The sequence below is a fragment of the Manis pentadactyla genome, chromosome 13, assembly GCF_030020395.1.
Source record: "Manis pentadactyla isolate mManPen7 chromosome 13, mManPen7.hap1, whole genome shotgun sequence".
Taxonomy (NCBI): Eukaryota; Metazoa; Chordata; class Mammalia; order Pholidota; family Manidae; genus Manis; species Manis pentadactyla.
The window spans coordinates 105,400,942-105,418,091 of record NC_080031.1 but is presented as its reverse complement, the minus strand read 5'-3'; the positions used below and the strand labels follow the sequence as shown (position 1 = coordinate 105,418,091).

The following is a 17,150-nucleotide window of genomic DNA, read 5'->3' as shown; positions in this document are numbered from 1 at the left end:
TGAAATGTCCGGAATAGGCAAATCCATAGGGACACAAAGTAGATTAGTGGTTTCCATAGGGAAGGAAGAAGAGAGAGTGGGGAGTGACTGCCAGCCGGTATGGAGTTTAATTTTTTGGGTCTGAAATGTTCTGGAGCTAGTTTTGATGGTTGTACAACTGTGACTTTATTAAAACTGCTGAATTGTATGTTTTAAAAGTATAAATCTTACAGTATATCAATTATATCTTAAAGTTATGTGGCTGGTTCTCAGGATGTGCATATTTTCAGTTATGTAAATTCTGTCAAATTGTTTTCCAATATGTTAATACATTAATTTGCACTCTCATCAACAGCACATGAGAGTTTATTTCCCTACAACATTTTATACTTTATTGTCAGTATAATGGGTGAGTAACAATTCATTTGAGATCATCTCAAAAACAAGAGCAAAATATAATAAGCACCAAACATTAATAGTGATTATTTTCGTGAGCTATGATTTTGGATGACAGTTTTACTGTGTTTTTTGGTATTCTGTGTGGTTTGTATTTTTTTATTCACCTATCATTTTATTGGAAATATTAAAGCCCTCAAACCCAAAGAGATAAAAACCAAAAATCTAAAATCCATTCTGAAGCCCCATCCATCACTTGTACGGATCAGTCTTTTTTTTTGGTCCCTGTAATTTTGGTCCTATAGTGATAGTTCTAGAACGCTCTGGTAGCACACAGAACGAGTGTGAATGCCGAGGCTTGTTAGCATCAGACGTAGGTTTGCTGTGGCCCACCCGTCAGGTTTTGTCCTTAGTCCCCTTCATGAAAAGAGCTTCTGATAGGATGTAGACATTTGGAGGTAAGTGTAAAAGCTGTGGCCAGAGAGCTTTTCTTTTTTCTTTTGGTTCATAAAAATAGTGAAAGGACAGAATAGTCTGATTTTATGCAGAAAACACAGAAGTCTTTCATTTCGTCTCCTTCATTTTAGCCTCAGTTTTCTCAGGTACCTGGGCTCTTGGCTAGTCTGGAAAACTGAACTGAACCTTCGTTAGTGTTCCATGAAATGATCATTGGCCCTGAGATTCCAGGGAAAACATCCTTCAGGAACTTTACCCATTGTATTAAAAAATTGTTTTTTAAATAGTCACTCTGATTTTGGAAAAAAATGACCCACGTGTCTTATAAAAAATATTAAATAGTTCTGGGAAAAAAAAAGACACAATTCTCACCACCTCACAGTAGTGTCAGTGTACATACATTTCTCAGTCCATTCCTAACTGGCACTTAGATTGTTTCTGAACATTTTGCTATTACAAACAATGTTGTGGTGAAATCCCTACAAGTACATTATTTCCCTACTTATTCAATGTCTTTTAAAGTAGATGAAGCAAGGTGGGATTTCTGGATCAAAGATTATATGTATTTCATATTTTGATACATATTCCCAGACTCCTCTATAGAAAGGTTTGACCAATTACACTTTTTTTCTTTCTTTGGTTTGTTATGTGCTTGTCCTTTCCAAAACACTCTCTTCTAGATTGACACAGCAGGCCAGTGTTTATTGACATTTTTATGTCAAGGTCAAAGCTGGATTCTTCACCTGCAGTGTCTGAAGCTCAGGTTAAATCACTCACCCAAAGTGATATAGTCAGTAAGTTGCGGAGCCCGAGATGTGAATGCAGGAACCACGGACTCCACCTTCAGCCAAGTGGTGAGGTAGGAATGTGACATTTATAAAGGGCGGATTTATCGCAAACTGTAGACTGCTTTGGACCTCAGGTTATGGGAACGGGTTGGTCCGGCAGCCGCATGAAGGTTCCTGAGCAGGGGATGATGTAATGAGAGCCATGATCCAGATTCTAGGAAACTTACATTTTCTTAGCTCTTGACATGAATTTAGAAAGGCGTTTCAGGCAGGCATTCTACATGAGTGGGTAATCTTGAGGTGCCGTCAAAGAAAGACACTGGTATTCCTTTCATTTCCTTCCTTTACCAGGGAGTGTGAGGGTAATGGCCTCCCACCGCACCCACAAGATGAAATACAGACAGGTTTCTTTTTTGCAAAGAAAAAGCTATCTTGGCTGCTGAGTCTAAAATTAGACCTTCAAGCTGTGTGTTGGTTAGCAGGTGTGGGTGAGCGACGGGAAACCAGATGTCATTCTGTCCCTCTGTGTGGCCTGTGGTCAGTTCAGAAGGGCTTGGGGTGGGCTTCCTGTAGCATCTGACGACAGCCTTGCTCTGTGTCTCTTCGTAGACCCAGTTTTAGCTTCCTGCTGCCGTCTCTGCAGATGACAGAAGCCCTGACTCAGATGGTACCAGACATCACTTATGTGTGTTTGCTGTGTGCCAGGCACTGTTTTAAGTGTTTGGTGTGTGTGTGTGTGTAAATTCATTTAATCCTCACAGCAGTCCTGTGAGGCTGGGACTTTTATTAACCCCATTTTCCAAACTGAGGCTTAGAGGAGTAACTTGTACGAGGTGAGATGGCTGGTGAGTATCAGAGGCAGATCCCAGTACGGGCAGTTTGCCTCTAGAACCCAGGTCATTGGTGTGACCCTACCCTCTGGTCGGCGAGGACCTGGACTGTCTCTGGCCCAGCGGGCTGTGGGGTCCACAGTGGCTGCGCTCCTGGCGCCGCCTGTCCCTGTGTACCCAGCATTCCTTCAAGTTGGGCTCCCTCATGGCTGCCTGTAGCCGCTGGAGTCAGTGTACTTTGTTGTCCATTTAGTGAGGGGAGAGACCTGTGAGACAGAGAGAAACTGTGTCCCAGACATGGGGGGACAAGACCTTCGTCCTGTCTGAGTTAACTTAGGTCACCTGCTCCCACCTGGACCAGTAGGAGTGATCAGAGGGCTGATATGGGCTGACTGGCCCTGACCAGTCAGGACCTGCCCCTGGCCCTAGAGCTGGGGGTGGGGTCAGCTCCCCCTGAAACACATGGGCTGCATGGGGGAGCGGTGGGCCCCTGAACAAGAACAGTCGGGGCATAGGAGGAAGGGGGCACTGCGCACCTCTGTTCCTCCCCACCGTGATTTGGAGGTAGCGGAAGCTTCTAAGCGTGTCTGTGTTCCAGGGATGGACCTCTCAACAGGCAGGAGCCGGGAACCGGAAAGCCAGCAGGAGCTAAGGCATCCTCAGTCTCTCTCTTTCCCTGTGGCTCATTTCTCCGACCATCTATGGATCTCCTTTATTCACACAGCCAGCTGGCTGCCCCGGGCCTGTGCGAGCTCTCTCATGTCCTGTGCCACAGGGGCTGGCCAGACTCTAGGGTTAGAACCCCACCTCTGCAGCGACAACGCCCTTGCACTGCTCTCTGAGCCTGCGTTTCCTGAGCTGTGTCCTGGGGATGATATCGCCGCCCCAGAGGTTGTTGGGAGAATCGTCCGTGTAGAGAGCCTAGAATAGCACCTGCCCGCAGGGGGCAGTAAATGTGGGTGTTTCGTATTGTTACCTTTATTGTTACTGTCATCATCTTGCAAATTCACGTGACTTGAATCGAATCCTTACTGTGTGTTAACAGCAGGCTTTGATGATGATCCGCCATTGTGCTGCAGGCAGATGCTCCGCCGTGTGATTTTGCACACCAGCGCCCCAGCTCTGGGGACAGGAGCCCTTCAGCCGGAGAGTCAGGGGGAGTAGGAACCCTTCTGTTTCAGTTCCAGAGTGAGATGGGAGCCCTGGAGAGAGAGGCGTCCAGGGGTCGGTGCGAGCGTTTGACGTGGGCTGATTTCCCCCGTTTCCGGGGCCTGGTCTGGGTTCCTGCTGTGAGCAGGGCTCTGCGGGCCCAGGGGCGCCGCACGGGGCCCTCCGAGGACCCGCCTGAGCCTGCGGAGTCGGCGGTGCTGGGCGGTGCCTGCTTTGCTTTGGGACAGTCGGGCCAATGCAGAAAATAGGAAAGTGACTCTTAATCCAAAACAAATGAAAGGGCAGCTCTGGGAGAACGCACTTTATCACCTAGGGCGGGACACAGGCACTCACTCTTGGAAGCAGCCAACGGAGTCTATTATTTTACATTTTTTTCAGAAGGAAGAGAAAAACCATGGTTTCTGCCCTCTGAAACTTTACATTTCATGGTAAACTTACTACTTTCTTATGATTTTGTGTTTGTTTCTATTCTTTAAATTACATTTATTTGTTAGTTTCTGGTTCTTTTCCTTATAATAGATTTTTATCGTACTATAGGGAAATACAATTGATATGCGTTTGATTTGACTTTAATAATGGTAGGCAAGCATTCTGCTTCATTCATCTGAGCACATCTTGCACCATAAAGGGTCGAGGAGTAAGACTTGGTAACAGATGGCGACTTGAGTCCAGCCTCCGCCCTTCGCAGGGTCTCTGACCTTGAGTTAATCTCTTTAGCCCACACTTAACATGATGTCTAGCACAAAGCAGGGGCTCGGTGTCTATCAGTAAAAGAAAGGAAGGTAGCCAAATTATTCTAAAGGATAATCATCTTATAAAAGTATTTTCACCGGCCTTGCTCTTTCACCGTAAATAAATGTATGGGTTTTTGTGGAAGTAAAAACCCTGTGACCTTGAAGCAAGGTGACAGTTGTTCCCGTCAGCAGGGACTCACTGGTCCTGGTGTCCCAGTTGCCTTTGCTTTGGGGAAACAAGACCACCCCCCATACTCGGAGCTGAGCATCTCAGTGGCTGCTACCATCACCTTTCCATGTCTGAGAACTTTTGCTCATCCATTGATGCTTATAGACCTTATTTCTGAAATTTAAAAATGTTTAACCTAGTAGGGTGTGTGTTAATAACATCAGATATGTTGATTCAACATTTATAAAATACCAAGGAAATTTCTCCTGGGAAGTAATAAAAGAAACAAAAAGCCAAAATCAAACTTTACACACAGATGAAATTAATGGGATGAGCAGCTTTTCTTAGTTCAATACATTTTCATTATTACTGAAGTGTCGCACATGAATATTCTTCATTCTACTGAATAAGGTAAATAACATTTTGAATTTTTTATTATTAAATTTTTGGATGAAAACATCCCCAGTCTTGAGTATTTATCTGATGAATCACAAATAGTGTAATTTGCATGTTTTGAGGGGCTGTTAGCCATGTTTCCCTCATGTATCCATTTTTTCTCTGTCCTGCAGTCTTTTTTTCCCCCAGTAGCAAATATGACAGTTTGGTGACTTCCATGTGTTTGGCACTGGCCTTTTTAGTTGACCTCCAGACTTGCTTTCACTGAAATATTAAAATATTCTGGCTTTGTTAACTTTACTTAGGCATTATTTCTAAGCCCTGTCCTGACATTAAAGGGCTTGAGGGTGTAATTATCTAATAGCCTGAATAAATACCACTGTGTCCAGCCCAAACCATGCCTCCCTGCGCTCATGTTGACCTTGATTTTCAGGGCACCAGTGGGTGATCAAACAATTAGCAGAATGCACTGCCAATTACAGAAAAAAAAAGAGCAAGAAGGCCTCTTTTGTGCAAATATGACATCTGGGCAGTAAGCTCATTTTTGGCTCAGGAAGTCTGCTCTCCCAGAGACACTCGTGTGCCGTTTGTGTTTGTATTTGTGCGGCCAGGGTCTTCTCCGGGTGCCCATCCTGACGGATCCCTCGTGCTAGCACAGCGTGTGGCTTGCCCACGATGCTCTGCGTCCACTTGCTGAATGAATGTCAGCTGATGCCGCTTGCGGACTGAAATGGGGACGAGGGGAGGGAAGTGAAAAGGGATTAAAGGGGCAGGAGGGGCAAGTGCAAATTTGATGGAATTTGGTAGGGAGTTCAATGTAGAGGGAATCTTGAACCAGTAATACAGAGACCTGTCTTCCGGTCTTTGTGGCTTGGTCACTTATAAACAGTTTGGTTCTGGGAAAAAAGGATGAAGTCCTGAACTCCCTCACAGAGGGACATGAAGATTTAAGAAGATAATGGGAATGCTCTATAAGGCTCTAGATAAATGAAAGCTGTTGGAAATAATGGTGCATAGATGCCATTTTCAAAGGGGTGGCTCCTTACAGGTGCCGATGAAAAGCAGACGGAGCTGTTTTATTGAAATTGGTGGTGATGATTGAACTGGAAACGGTCATGTTTAGCCAAGAGAGTATTCTACGCCATTTAAAGGGAGCGGCTTTTGGAACATTTTAGTGAGGCCTGAGTTGTTTTTTAAATTCTCCTTTGCCCTTTGTTTTTGAGCTGTGTATTAGTACAGGATTCAGGGGGATGGTTAAACATGGACATTCACTGTGCTGACTAGTCCTGTAGGCCCGGGATTGGCTCCCAGGAATCACGTTTTTAAAGTTCTCCAGGTGAATCTATTGAGCAGATGGATTTGGGAGTGCCCCATAACTGGTCAGATGGATTTGGGAGCGCCCCATAACTGGTCAGTACCCTGTGGCCCCAGTGGTCAGCAAACAGATGGCTGGCACCCCTTTGCAACTCCATTTTTTGCAAAGTTCCTGTTGATCTTATAAAGCATGAACAATTTATAACTTGGCTCTCCAATAAACAGTAAACACTTAGCAGCGGAAACACCTTCCTGAAAAGTTTAACGAAATTCAGATGAGGGCCCTCTTGAATTTATGCGAGAGGAATAGTGGGTGGAAGTAAGGAAGGAAGGAGGGAGACCTCGGTGAGTCTGATGGGTGTTACAGTTGTGCTGCTCTCTCTGCTCTTACAGAGGAGAGATTCAAGTTAAATTTTCTTCCTTTCCTTCTTCCTTCCTTTCCTTAACCTTTCTTTTTTTGTTAGCTTCTTAGCTGTAGTAAATAAAAAGTTTGGGTATTAAAAGTTATAATATTTTATCAACCGCATATTGATACCCTGCAGAACGGCTTACAGGTCTTGAGACAATAGAAAGGAACTTGGTGATAATCTACTTGGTCTAAAGATCCGCCTCTCCCATTAGGTTGAGGATTGACTCAACTTGGGGGCTTGATTGTCATCTTTCTAGTCAAGATGATACTGGTAACTAAGCAAAGAGATGGGAAATAAAATCGACAAGCTTAGCTCAGTTTCCTGGTTTGCATTGGCAGCCACATTTTGAGCCATTTTCCCTGCCGGAGGGGCACATAGCTCCCCTTCATATGTGCATGACCCTGTCAGGAGGGTTGTAACACGGAGAGGAATTTAGCTGGTAATTCCTGACTTGTTCTGTTTGATTCTCTCCTCTGTTCTGGGATGACTTATCAGCCTTTGTTTGAAGATAGGAGAATCTTCCAGAACTCAATAAATCTAGTTTTGATGAGTCTTACTTCAAGTATTCTTTATTATCATATTTAAAAATAGTCCCTTCCTTTTTTATTCACAAGTATTATATGTTCATTGTCGAACAGTTATAAAATATGTATAAGAAAATAGAATATATCCATGCCTTCTTCAGCTATGTGCTCTTTCTAGTCAGTGGCCGCAGAGGAAAAGAAATGTTCTGACCTCCGTCCCTGTAGATTAGTTTTGCCTTTTTTGATCTGCACATGGAAGGGACTCACTCTGTTGTATCAGTTTTCTTTCGCCCAATAATCTGGGCGTGTCGTCTTGTGTGTGTGTGTCACTAGTTTGTTCCTTTCTCATGCTGGGAAACATTTCATTGATCCTGCCCACTGTTAATAATTTAGTTATTATCATATTTAAAATGTTGTTGTTAATGACCTGTTCGTGGGATGGGTTCAAAGACAGCAGCTCAGAGGGAGAGGGCACTGGAGCAGAGACTGGAGAGGCCGACAGCATGCTCGTCTCATACGGCTAGTGTGCAAACTGCAGTGGCTGCAGTTTATTTACTCATTCTGCAGAATAAACATTTTTACAAACATGGAATCATACTGCACATGGTGTTGTAATTTTAACATTAACATTACATTCCTGACTTCTTTTCTAATTAGATGTACCATTTAAAATATGATTGCTTATGGTTGTTCAAATGTATTCATTAGGTGAAATTATTCTAGTGTGTTTCATTAAGTGTCATAATTATTGGGCATTTGCATTATTTCCCACTATTTGATCTTGTAAGTAATGATGTTATGAATATCCTCACAGGCTGGTCTAAGCCCCCAACTAAGATTATTTGCTTAGGATACACTGTAAGAGTAGATGCATGGGTCCCGGGGTTTGCATGTATTTGGGGCTTTTATTAGGTATTGCTAAACAGAAGCATATATTCCTAAGCATCTCAGGAAACTCCGCAGAAGCTTGGCAGTTGGCAGTGTGATACAGACCAACATCTGAAATGGGATCAGGCTCAGCTATGTGATTTGCAGGGCCCAGGGCTTTGATAGTGGAGCCCTGTTGTATTCCATGGATCGCATGTCCTTGAAGCCAGCCCTGAAGCGGATGTGTGCACTAGTGGGCCGGATAACCTAAGTCACGCCTCCAGTTGGGCCAGATCACAACTGTTGTATGTTTTGAAACTTTGCCCACCACTCAGGATGCCGGTAAGCGTGCACTGATTGGACACTTTTCTAGGTAGTAGGATTGTGGGAGGGAACATGGGATCTGAGGTTAACTTTGTGGCTTCAAATGGTCGCCCTATCACTTACTTCTGTGTGACTTACACAAATTTGTCTCTTTGAACCTCACTTTTTTCATCTGTAGAAGAGGTGATACTAACATTACCTACCTCATGAGATTGTTAGGAGAATTAATTGCACTGTGTGTAAAGGACTTAGCATAATGCTCTGCCACAACAGGCTATTAAAAAGTGTGATCTGCCATTATTGATTATAAGTTCTTAAGTACTATCTTTCAAGAGATGGAGCCACCCTGCCCTCTAATGTGTACCCACACTAGGCTGCCAGCCTCCTGAGATGCCACTCTTTGATTGCTCCTGCCCACTGTTAATAATTTAGGGTTGTTGTTAATGACCTGTTCGTGGGATGGGTTCAAAGACAGCAGCTCAGAGGGAGAGGGCACTGGAGCAGAGACTGGAGAGGCCGGCAGCGTGCTCGTCTCATACGGCTAGTGTGCGAAGTGTGAGTGTGTGTCACCCATAATAGGGTGGAGAGCGGGCTGGAAAGGCGGGAGGGGCCTGGGTGGCGAGGGAGGGTGCGCTGCCACATGGTGCGCGGTGACCGAGTGCCGTCTAGAAGTCAGTGAAGAATAAAGGTTTGGGAGTTTACCAGAGTCTGATTTGTACTGTGGGCATTTAAATTCTTAGACATAGTGCTTCTCTTTCTGAAAATGTGAATGATAACGGTAGTGGTAATAGTTAGGCATTATTATTTACTACTGTTAGTGTTATTAACGAGCATTCACTGAATGCGTACCCATATTGCCTTGAGCGCTTTACACATTTTACCTTATTTGTCCTTGGAACAGCCTGTAAAATATTATCAACCCCGTTTTACAGAGGAGCCTGAGCTCACAGAGAGCTTCAGGAACTTGCCTGCAAGTGGGTCTCCCTCTGTTAGAGAGGAGACATGAATCCAAGCAATCTGACTCCAGGAACCAGACCCTTGATCCATATCCTACGTGTGTGTGTGTGTGTGTGTGTGTGTGTGTGTGTGTGTGTGTGTTTGAGGTGGAAAACTGACCACTCTGCAAGTTGAATTGGTTCTCTGAGGGAGCTTGATTGTTTAAGCGGCTGGGTAAGACACGCTGGGGTTCAGACCCGGGAAGGCCGGCAGGGCGTGGGCGGGCAATCTGACCTGCACACCCCGCTTTCCTTTGGGACAGCCCTCCGTGTGGTCACAGGAGAATACTGATAGCATCATGATTAGCACTGAGATTTCATCACAGCAAGGGTGTCTGTGGCATCTTTTTTCCCCTCAAACATGCTTTAATTAAATTCCCGTCATGAAAGCAGTTAGGCAAGATTTGCCATACCTAACCAGTCAATAATTCAGGTATAGGATCTCATTAAGAGCTTTTGCTTTCCTGGAAATTGCTCTTTTGAGGATTCAGAGCTGGTGGCTGCATGCTCTGGGGATTAATTCCTGATTCATGTTTCCTCTAACTTTTTAATTTTCCCAAGTCCAGAAGGAAACAAATTTTTAAATGACCTAGAATCAGGAGACTGATTTTATGAACTGCTATTCACTTTTACAAAGCCTTCCTAGATCTGAGGTGTGCTTTCTCTGTCATGAGCCTACTGTTGTTCTTTGTTGAATTATGCCTTTTTATGGACAGAGCAACAGGAGTGACTCAGATACAGGCACTGCATGAATGAGTAGGCCTCCTCTTTTAACATAATTTTCCAGATATTACGGTGTTTTCTCTCTCAGCCCGGTGAAAGCTGCCCCCTACTGACTTTAGCAGGTGGAACTCCTGAGATGATCGCTTCAATTTCCTTGACAAAAGTATGGAGATGTTCTATAAATGTATCCCCTGCTTTTGTTTCTTCCCTACCTCTTCCCCACCCTCCGTCTTTCTCTCCATCTTTTTGTTCCTAGTGCATTTTTGATTTCCTACCATGCGCCAGTCATTTGGCATCATCTGTTATCATGTTCTATGACCCAGATACTCAGCTGATAGGTACTGTAGAGACACTCATACACATGTGTACCTGGATGTATTATAAATATTTCCTTTACAGCACTGTTGATAATATCCCCTAATGGGTCCCTATTAAATGTCTGTCTTCAGTAGGCTGGATAAATAGTTTGGAGTATTTTTAAACAGTAGAACACTATGCAGCAATGAAGAGGCACACACAGCAGCTACATACAATAGTAAGGATGAGTCTCAACTGAGTACGCAGGGTTTATTCTCTGTGCCTCAGTGAGAGGTCAGTGACAAGACCAGTGTGTGCTTAGGGAGTTGCCCTTTAGTCGGTGTGGGTTATAGGGAATCCGAGCCAGAGACAAGGGCCCCAGTGGGTGGTGGTTGGGGTGCTCCTGAAGAGAAATTACTGTGCTGAGCCCAGGTCATAACAGCACCCAGGGAAAAGAATGGCATGGACTGTTTAGGGATGTTAGAACTGCAGTGGCACAATGTGGTGACTAATCAGATGTTTGGGTTCATTAGAAAGGGAACCATATAACATGTTGCTCAGATTTCTAATCTCATTAGGAAAATGGTTGTGTCATTAGCTGAGATAGGGTTTTGAGGCAGTAGATAATGAACTTACATGCATCAAACTATATGACCTTGGGCAAGTTATTTAACTTTCTTTACCACAGTTTCCTCATGTACAGAAGAGAAAAAAATTTAGGAGTAATAACCTAAGAAGATAACACAGTCCCTGATACATAATATACACTGTTGGTATATAGGTTTTTGAAGAGTAAGTATAACCCAGCCTGAGTATATAACATAAATATGATGCAGTCCTTCCTTTAGGCTTAATAGAGATAATAGATAGGTACAGGAAAACTTGAATCATCTTTATGTCTCTTGAGTGAAACATTGAACACTTCAAGCTTGAGGGTGGGAGAAAGCCTTAGAACAAAATGTATATGAAACTGAGGTTGCATAGTGTGGGAAAAGGAAGGTCAAGAGGTCATTTAATGAGACTTTAAATGAATGACACATCAGAAGATTGCATGTACCTCTGCTAAAGATCAATGGTTCTTGGTGGTGCAGTCTTTTAAAGAATAGCTTTGCATTTATACAAAAATGATCCTCAGGGCATTATTGATATTTTTGGTGACTACCTAGAATATACATGTTTATTATAGAAAATTAGTAATAAGAAGAACAAAGTAAATAAATAACACCTATAATTCTAATGCCCAAAGATTATGTTCATATTTCAGCTCTATCCATCTGTCCATCCATCCATATTTTTTTTCTTTTTTTAAGAAGCTGAAATTAAACTGTGTATTGTTGTACAGCCTGCTGTATTTTGTATAGGAACTTAAATGAAGACTTATCTATCATGTGGGATTTAGGTTAGCTGTGTGTGATAAGAAGAAAATGTCTGATGTGCTTTGTCAATGAGTTATTGAAGGAAAGTGCAACATTTTCTTCTCTGGCCGTCTTAAAATATAATAGGGTAAACTCCCATCTCGTTGATGGCAAGGGTATGACCCTGCTTTACTGCCCTGTTACTCACTAGTATGTGGCCAAATCCTGAGAGTGCTTTTCTGAGCACTTAGTTCTCCTAAAAGTGTAGAAAAAAATATTGGTTAGAATATGATGTAAGAGAGATTTTTATTAATCCCTCACGTACACTTGCCTTGAGGACTGAAGAGTTTATTTCTCCCAAGAGTTTAAGACTGCTCAAGTTTTCATTTTTAAATATTAAAATCACTGTAAAATTCTACTCTGACTAATCTGGAGTAAAGACAGGGAAGATCAGTGTCACTATGATAAAGGTTCATACGAGCAAGTCATTCTCAAAAGGCTTAAATCTAAGAGGTGAAGGCAACTTTGCTTGGACTGTTTGCCTAGACTGTCAGGTCTGATTGACTAGGATGACGTGTGTGTGTGTGTCTGTGTGTGTGTGTGTGTGTGTGTGTGTGTGTGTGTGTGAGAGAGAGAGAGAGAGAGAGAGAGAGAGAGAGAGAGAGAGAGAGAGAGAAGTATTCTGAAGGCATTCTTTTACTGTGTGCACAATCTAAATGTAGAGGCTGTTGCTATTAAAGAATTAGAGGAAGGTCAAATTAAGAGGTTATAATAACTACCGTTATCAAAATCATAGCTTTTTGGATCCATAATTTTCTCAGGCTATCTTTCTTTGTGTCAGAGAATGTGCTCAAATATATATGCACACACACACACTCATACACATTCAGAAGATGTGGCTTTCCTCTCCTTTCCACAGAGATATAAAAAAGTAGACTTTGTTGAAAATTTTTGATTGTAAAAATTAATATTCATTTAACCAATGCTCACGGAACTTATTGAGTGTAGGCACTGTGCTGAAAATGGAGGAAGGACCTCATCTAAAAGCATTAAGGAGTGGCGATAACCCATGTAGTCAGTGGTGCATGTGTGATTGTTACTCTGTGCCTGTTACTTGGTGGCCTCCGAGGAGAAGTTCTTGTCTTCAGGATAAAGTCTGAACTCCCCAGCCTAAGAAGACCATTTGCAACCTGGTCTTCATTTGTCCTTCTAACCTCATCTTCTAGCATCTTCCATGCCCGCCTTATGGTTCAGTCATTCCTAAGGGAAGAATTTATCTAGTCCCTTACTAAATATTGCACATTTTCAGATAACTTGCAGCTCCTCAGATACTTTCAGTTCCTTTGTGAGTCCTGCCTGGTCCTTGTGGTTTTCCTCGGGTGGAATGCTTTACTTCCATTTGCTAGTGTGACACCCACTTGTCTATTTGTCTGTCTCACTAGTCAGGGAGATCCCTGGGACAGAGGCCGGCTCCTTGCCTGGGTGCCTCTAGCACCTAGTGAGAGGCTTGGCATATAGCAGCCACCCGGTCAGTGTGTGCTGAACAAATGGCTGAGCAAAGCAGGGTTAAGTGTCATCCAAATCTCTTATGGTGAGGGACTCCCTCATCTTCTGTTTATCTGGAGAAGTCTTAATTTTGCCTTCATTTTTGAAGGATAGTGTTGTCAGTATGGTATTCTTGGTTTGTCGTTTTTTTCCTTCATCACTTGGAATGCATCACCCCAATTACGTCTGGCTTACTAGGTTTCTCTTGAGAAATCACTGGAAAACTTATGGGAGCTCCTGTGTATGTGACAAATCACTCTTTTCTTGCTGCTTTCAAAATTCTCTCTTTGTCTGTGACTCAGCAGTTTGATTATAAAGTGTCTTGATGTGGGTCTCTTGAGGTTTGTCCTGTGTGGTATTCATTGAGCTTCTTGAATTTGGATGGCCATTTCCTTTCTCAAATTTGAAAAGTTACCCACCATTATTTCTTCACATAGGCTTTCTGACCCTTTCTCTTTCTCTTTTACCTCGAGCACCCCCTTGGTGTGCGCATTGAGCCACTCAGTGATGTCCCATAAGCCCCCTGGGCTCTCTTTCTCACCTTTCTCCAGTCTTTTCTTCCTTTTTGCTCCTCTTGATGCAATAATTTTAAATGACCTGTCTTCAGATTTGCTGATTCTTTCTTATATATATTCAAATCTGGGGTCAAATCACTCTGGTGAATTTTTCAATTCAATTATTGTGTTCTTCAGCTCCTGAATTTTTAAAAATGGTTTCTGTCTCCTTGTTGATATTTTCATTTTGTTCATGCATCATCTTCTGGATTTTGTTTACTTGCCTGTCAGTATACTCTTTTTACCTCACTGAGCATTAAGATTGTTGTTTCGAATCATTCGTCAGGTAGTTCATAGATCCCCATTTCTTTAGTGCTGGTCTCTAGAGATTTGTTTTGTACCTTTGGGCCATGTTTTCTTGTTTCTTTGAATACTTTGTGATCTTTTGTTGAGATTCAAGCATGTGAACAAACAGCCGCCTCTTCCAGTGTGTAGGGACTGGCTTCGTGCAGGGGAGACCTTTACCCACTAGCCTGGCTAGAGACTCCGGGTGTCTTTCAAACCTTTTCTGGAGAGGCATCATCTCTGGGCTAGTGTGTCTAATTCCCCGTGCAAGAGGACTGCCTCTGTTCTCAAGGGCCTGGGATCTCTTGCTCTCCCTGGTTTGTGTCTGCGGTACCGCAGACTCTCTGGTGCTGTAACAAACTGTCACCCTCCCCTGTGTCCTCAGCAGCCCTAGGCATCCGAAGTGCACTGCTTTCCTCCTTAGCATTCTGGGTCAGGCGAGACAGGCACCTGCCCACTGGGCAGGTTTGTTGAATATTCTCCTCTCTCCTTCCCAAGGGAGAAGCCGGAAGTTGGGAGGTCCCCTAGTCACCCTGTGCTGAGCTGGGTGGATGGGGGCTGTGGCGGGGAAATGAACAGACTTCCTCACCCATGTCGGTGTGGTTCTTCTCGACTCTGCCCTCGTCTGGGTGCTGAAACCTCTTAACTCGTTTCTGGATTTCTCCCAAAGGCAGTGTGGTCCCTGTATTGTTGTTGAGTCAGAACCTCCGTGAGGGAATGAGGGCCTAGGGCTTCCTGCTCTGCTGTCTTTCTTTTTTTTTTGTTTTTTTTTTTACATTACATTAGTTTCAGGTGTACAACATAGTGATTCAACATTTATATACATGACAATTCTAGGTACCAGCTGTCACCATACCAAGCTGTTACAATATCTTGACTATATTCATCACATCCCGGTTACTTATTATTGTGTACTTTTGTTTTGTTTTTGTTTTTGTTTTTGTTTTTGTTTGTGAGGGCATCTCTCATATTTATTGATCAAATGGTTGTTAACAACAATAAAATTCTGTATAGGGGAGTCAATGCTCAATGCACAATCATTAATCCACCCCAAGCCTAATTTTTGTCAGTCTCCAATCTTCTGAGGCATAACAAACAAGTTCTTACATGGGGAACAAATTCTTACATAATGAATAAGTTCTTACATGGTGAACAGTACAAGGGCAGCCATCACAGAAACCTACGGTTTTGCTCATGCATTATGAACTATAAACAGTCAGTTCAAATATGAATACTCATTTGGTTTTTATACTTGATTTATATGTGGATACCACATTTCTCTCTTTATTATTATTATTTTTAATAAAATGCTGAAGTGGTAGGTAGATACAAGATAAAGGTAGAAAACATAGTTTAGTGTTGTAAGAGAGCAAATGTAGATGATCAGGTGTGTGCCTGTAGACTGTGTGTTAATCCGAGCTAGACAAGGGCAATAAAACATCCTCTGCTGTCTTTCTGACGTCACTCTCAAGTATTTATTATCCAGTCTCTACCTTATGAAGGGAGGTAGTTAATGTTGATAGAACTTTAAATAGGGTAGTGGGGTAGTGGTCTCTCTTTAGTAATAGTTGCTAACATTTAATGAACTGCTCTTTTTGGGTTAGGAGCTGTTCCTCTTCCTGTTATTTGTATATTTACTTTCAAAATAGTTGTAAAAGGAAGATAACTATGGTTATTCACATTTTATATGTGAGGAAACTGAGTTAAGAGACTCTAAGTAGTATACCCAAGATCATATAGCTGATAATTGTCTCAGACTCAATTTAAAAAAGGCATTTTATAGCATAAAATGTATATATGTATATATGTGTGTGTGTATATATATATACATATATATATATATATATATATATTTTTTTTTTTTTACTTAGAATAAGTTAAGTTTGTTTATTGTGGGCCAAGTAGAGCAACATTTTAAGGTAGAATATAGAACTCCTGACTATCACGGTTTTACTGTGTAACTTTTTTTTAGGTATGACTAGAAATCCTAGTTCTATGGTTACTTTAATTAGAATATTGCACTATTTTTTTCCCCTCAGTTTTATTAAGGTATAATTGACATATAATATTGTATAAGTTTAAGGTATACAACAGAATGCTTTGATATATGTACATACTGTGAAATGATTACCACAGTAAGGTTAGTTAACACATCCATCACCTCTCATAGTTAAACCTTTTTTTATGAAATCACTTCTCATAGTTACAATAAAAGGTGAGACCTTTTAAAATTTACTGTTCACAATTGGAACAAATATTCTTTAATTTGAATAAGACTATTACTTATATAAACTGTAAGTCTCTTTTTAACAGATTCTTTTGTTGTAACAGGGGATTATTGAATTATTACAGGGATTATTTTGTGTTGATTACATGCTGTTGGAATCTCTGTAGTTTAAATATCCCGACATAGGATGATATCAGTGATGTATATTTCTGTTTTCTGCAGGACAGAGTTCATTCAAAGAGGCAGGATTTCAATCACCGGGGCCGGCTTTCTCAACTACATTTTGGAAACTTTCGCCAGCACGTTCTTAAGACAGGGTGCCCAGAAGGTAATCTTGTTCCACTTTGAACAGCACTAATTTTAAGAAACCATGGAGATTCCCACTGGGTTATTGAATAAGGCTCATGAACAGACATAATAAGAAAAAATACAGTTAATAAACAAATGTGTGCGAAAATTATTACCCCCACTAATTATTACATAAATCTATATCAAAGTAGAACCAAAGTACTATTTGTGGCCCATTAAATTAAAAATATACCAACAAAGAGTATGTGATAATATAGAGAATACTTACAGTCTAATTAAGAGAAATAATCAGAATGAATAATTATGTTTGCATTATATACAATACGATGACAACTATTTAATATAAAAGATAATAGCTAATATTTAATTGGGCACTTACCATGTGCTACTCATTGTAAAAATAATTTTTATTTATCTTCTTGTTAAATGCTTGTAAACCTTTGAAGTAACTATTACGGTTGTCCCAATTTTGTGGGTAAGGAAGACACAGAGACCTGAAGCTC

The 17,150-nt window shown here is 41.8% G+C and overlaps 1 protein-coding gene across 9 annotated transcripts in view; it reads left to right on the top strand.

Annotated features, from left to right (window-relative positions):
• PRELID2 (PRELI domain containing 2) overlaps positions 1-17,150 on the top strand; it is a 93,096-nt gene that overhangs the window by 17,679 nt on the left and 58,267 nt on the right. For all 9 annotated transcript variants that reach the window (XR_008993469.1, XR_005026756.2, XR_008993468.1 and 6 more), the window contains exon 5: positions 16,561-16,666. Coding sequence is in view for 6 of the 9 variants with exons in the window: in XM_036894968.2 (XP_036750863.1) it covers positions 16,561-16,666 (106 nt within the window). In the remaining 3 variants the exon portion in view is untranslated. The remainder of the gene's footprint in view (positions 1-16,560; positions 16,667-17,150) is intronic.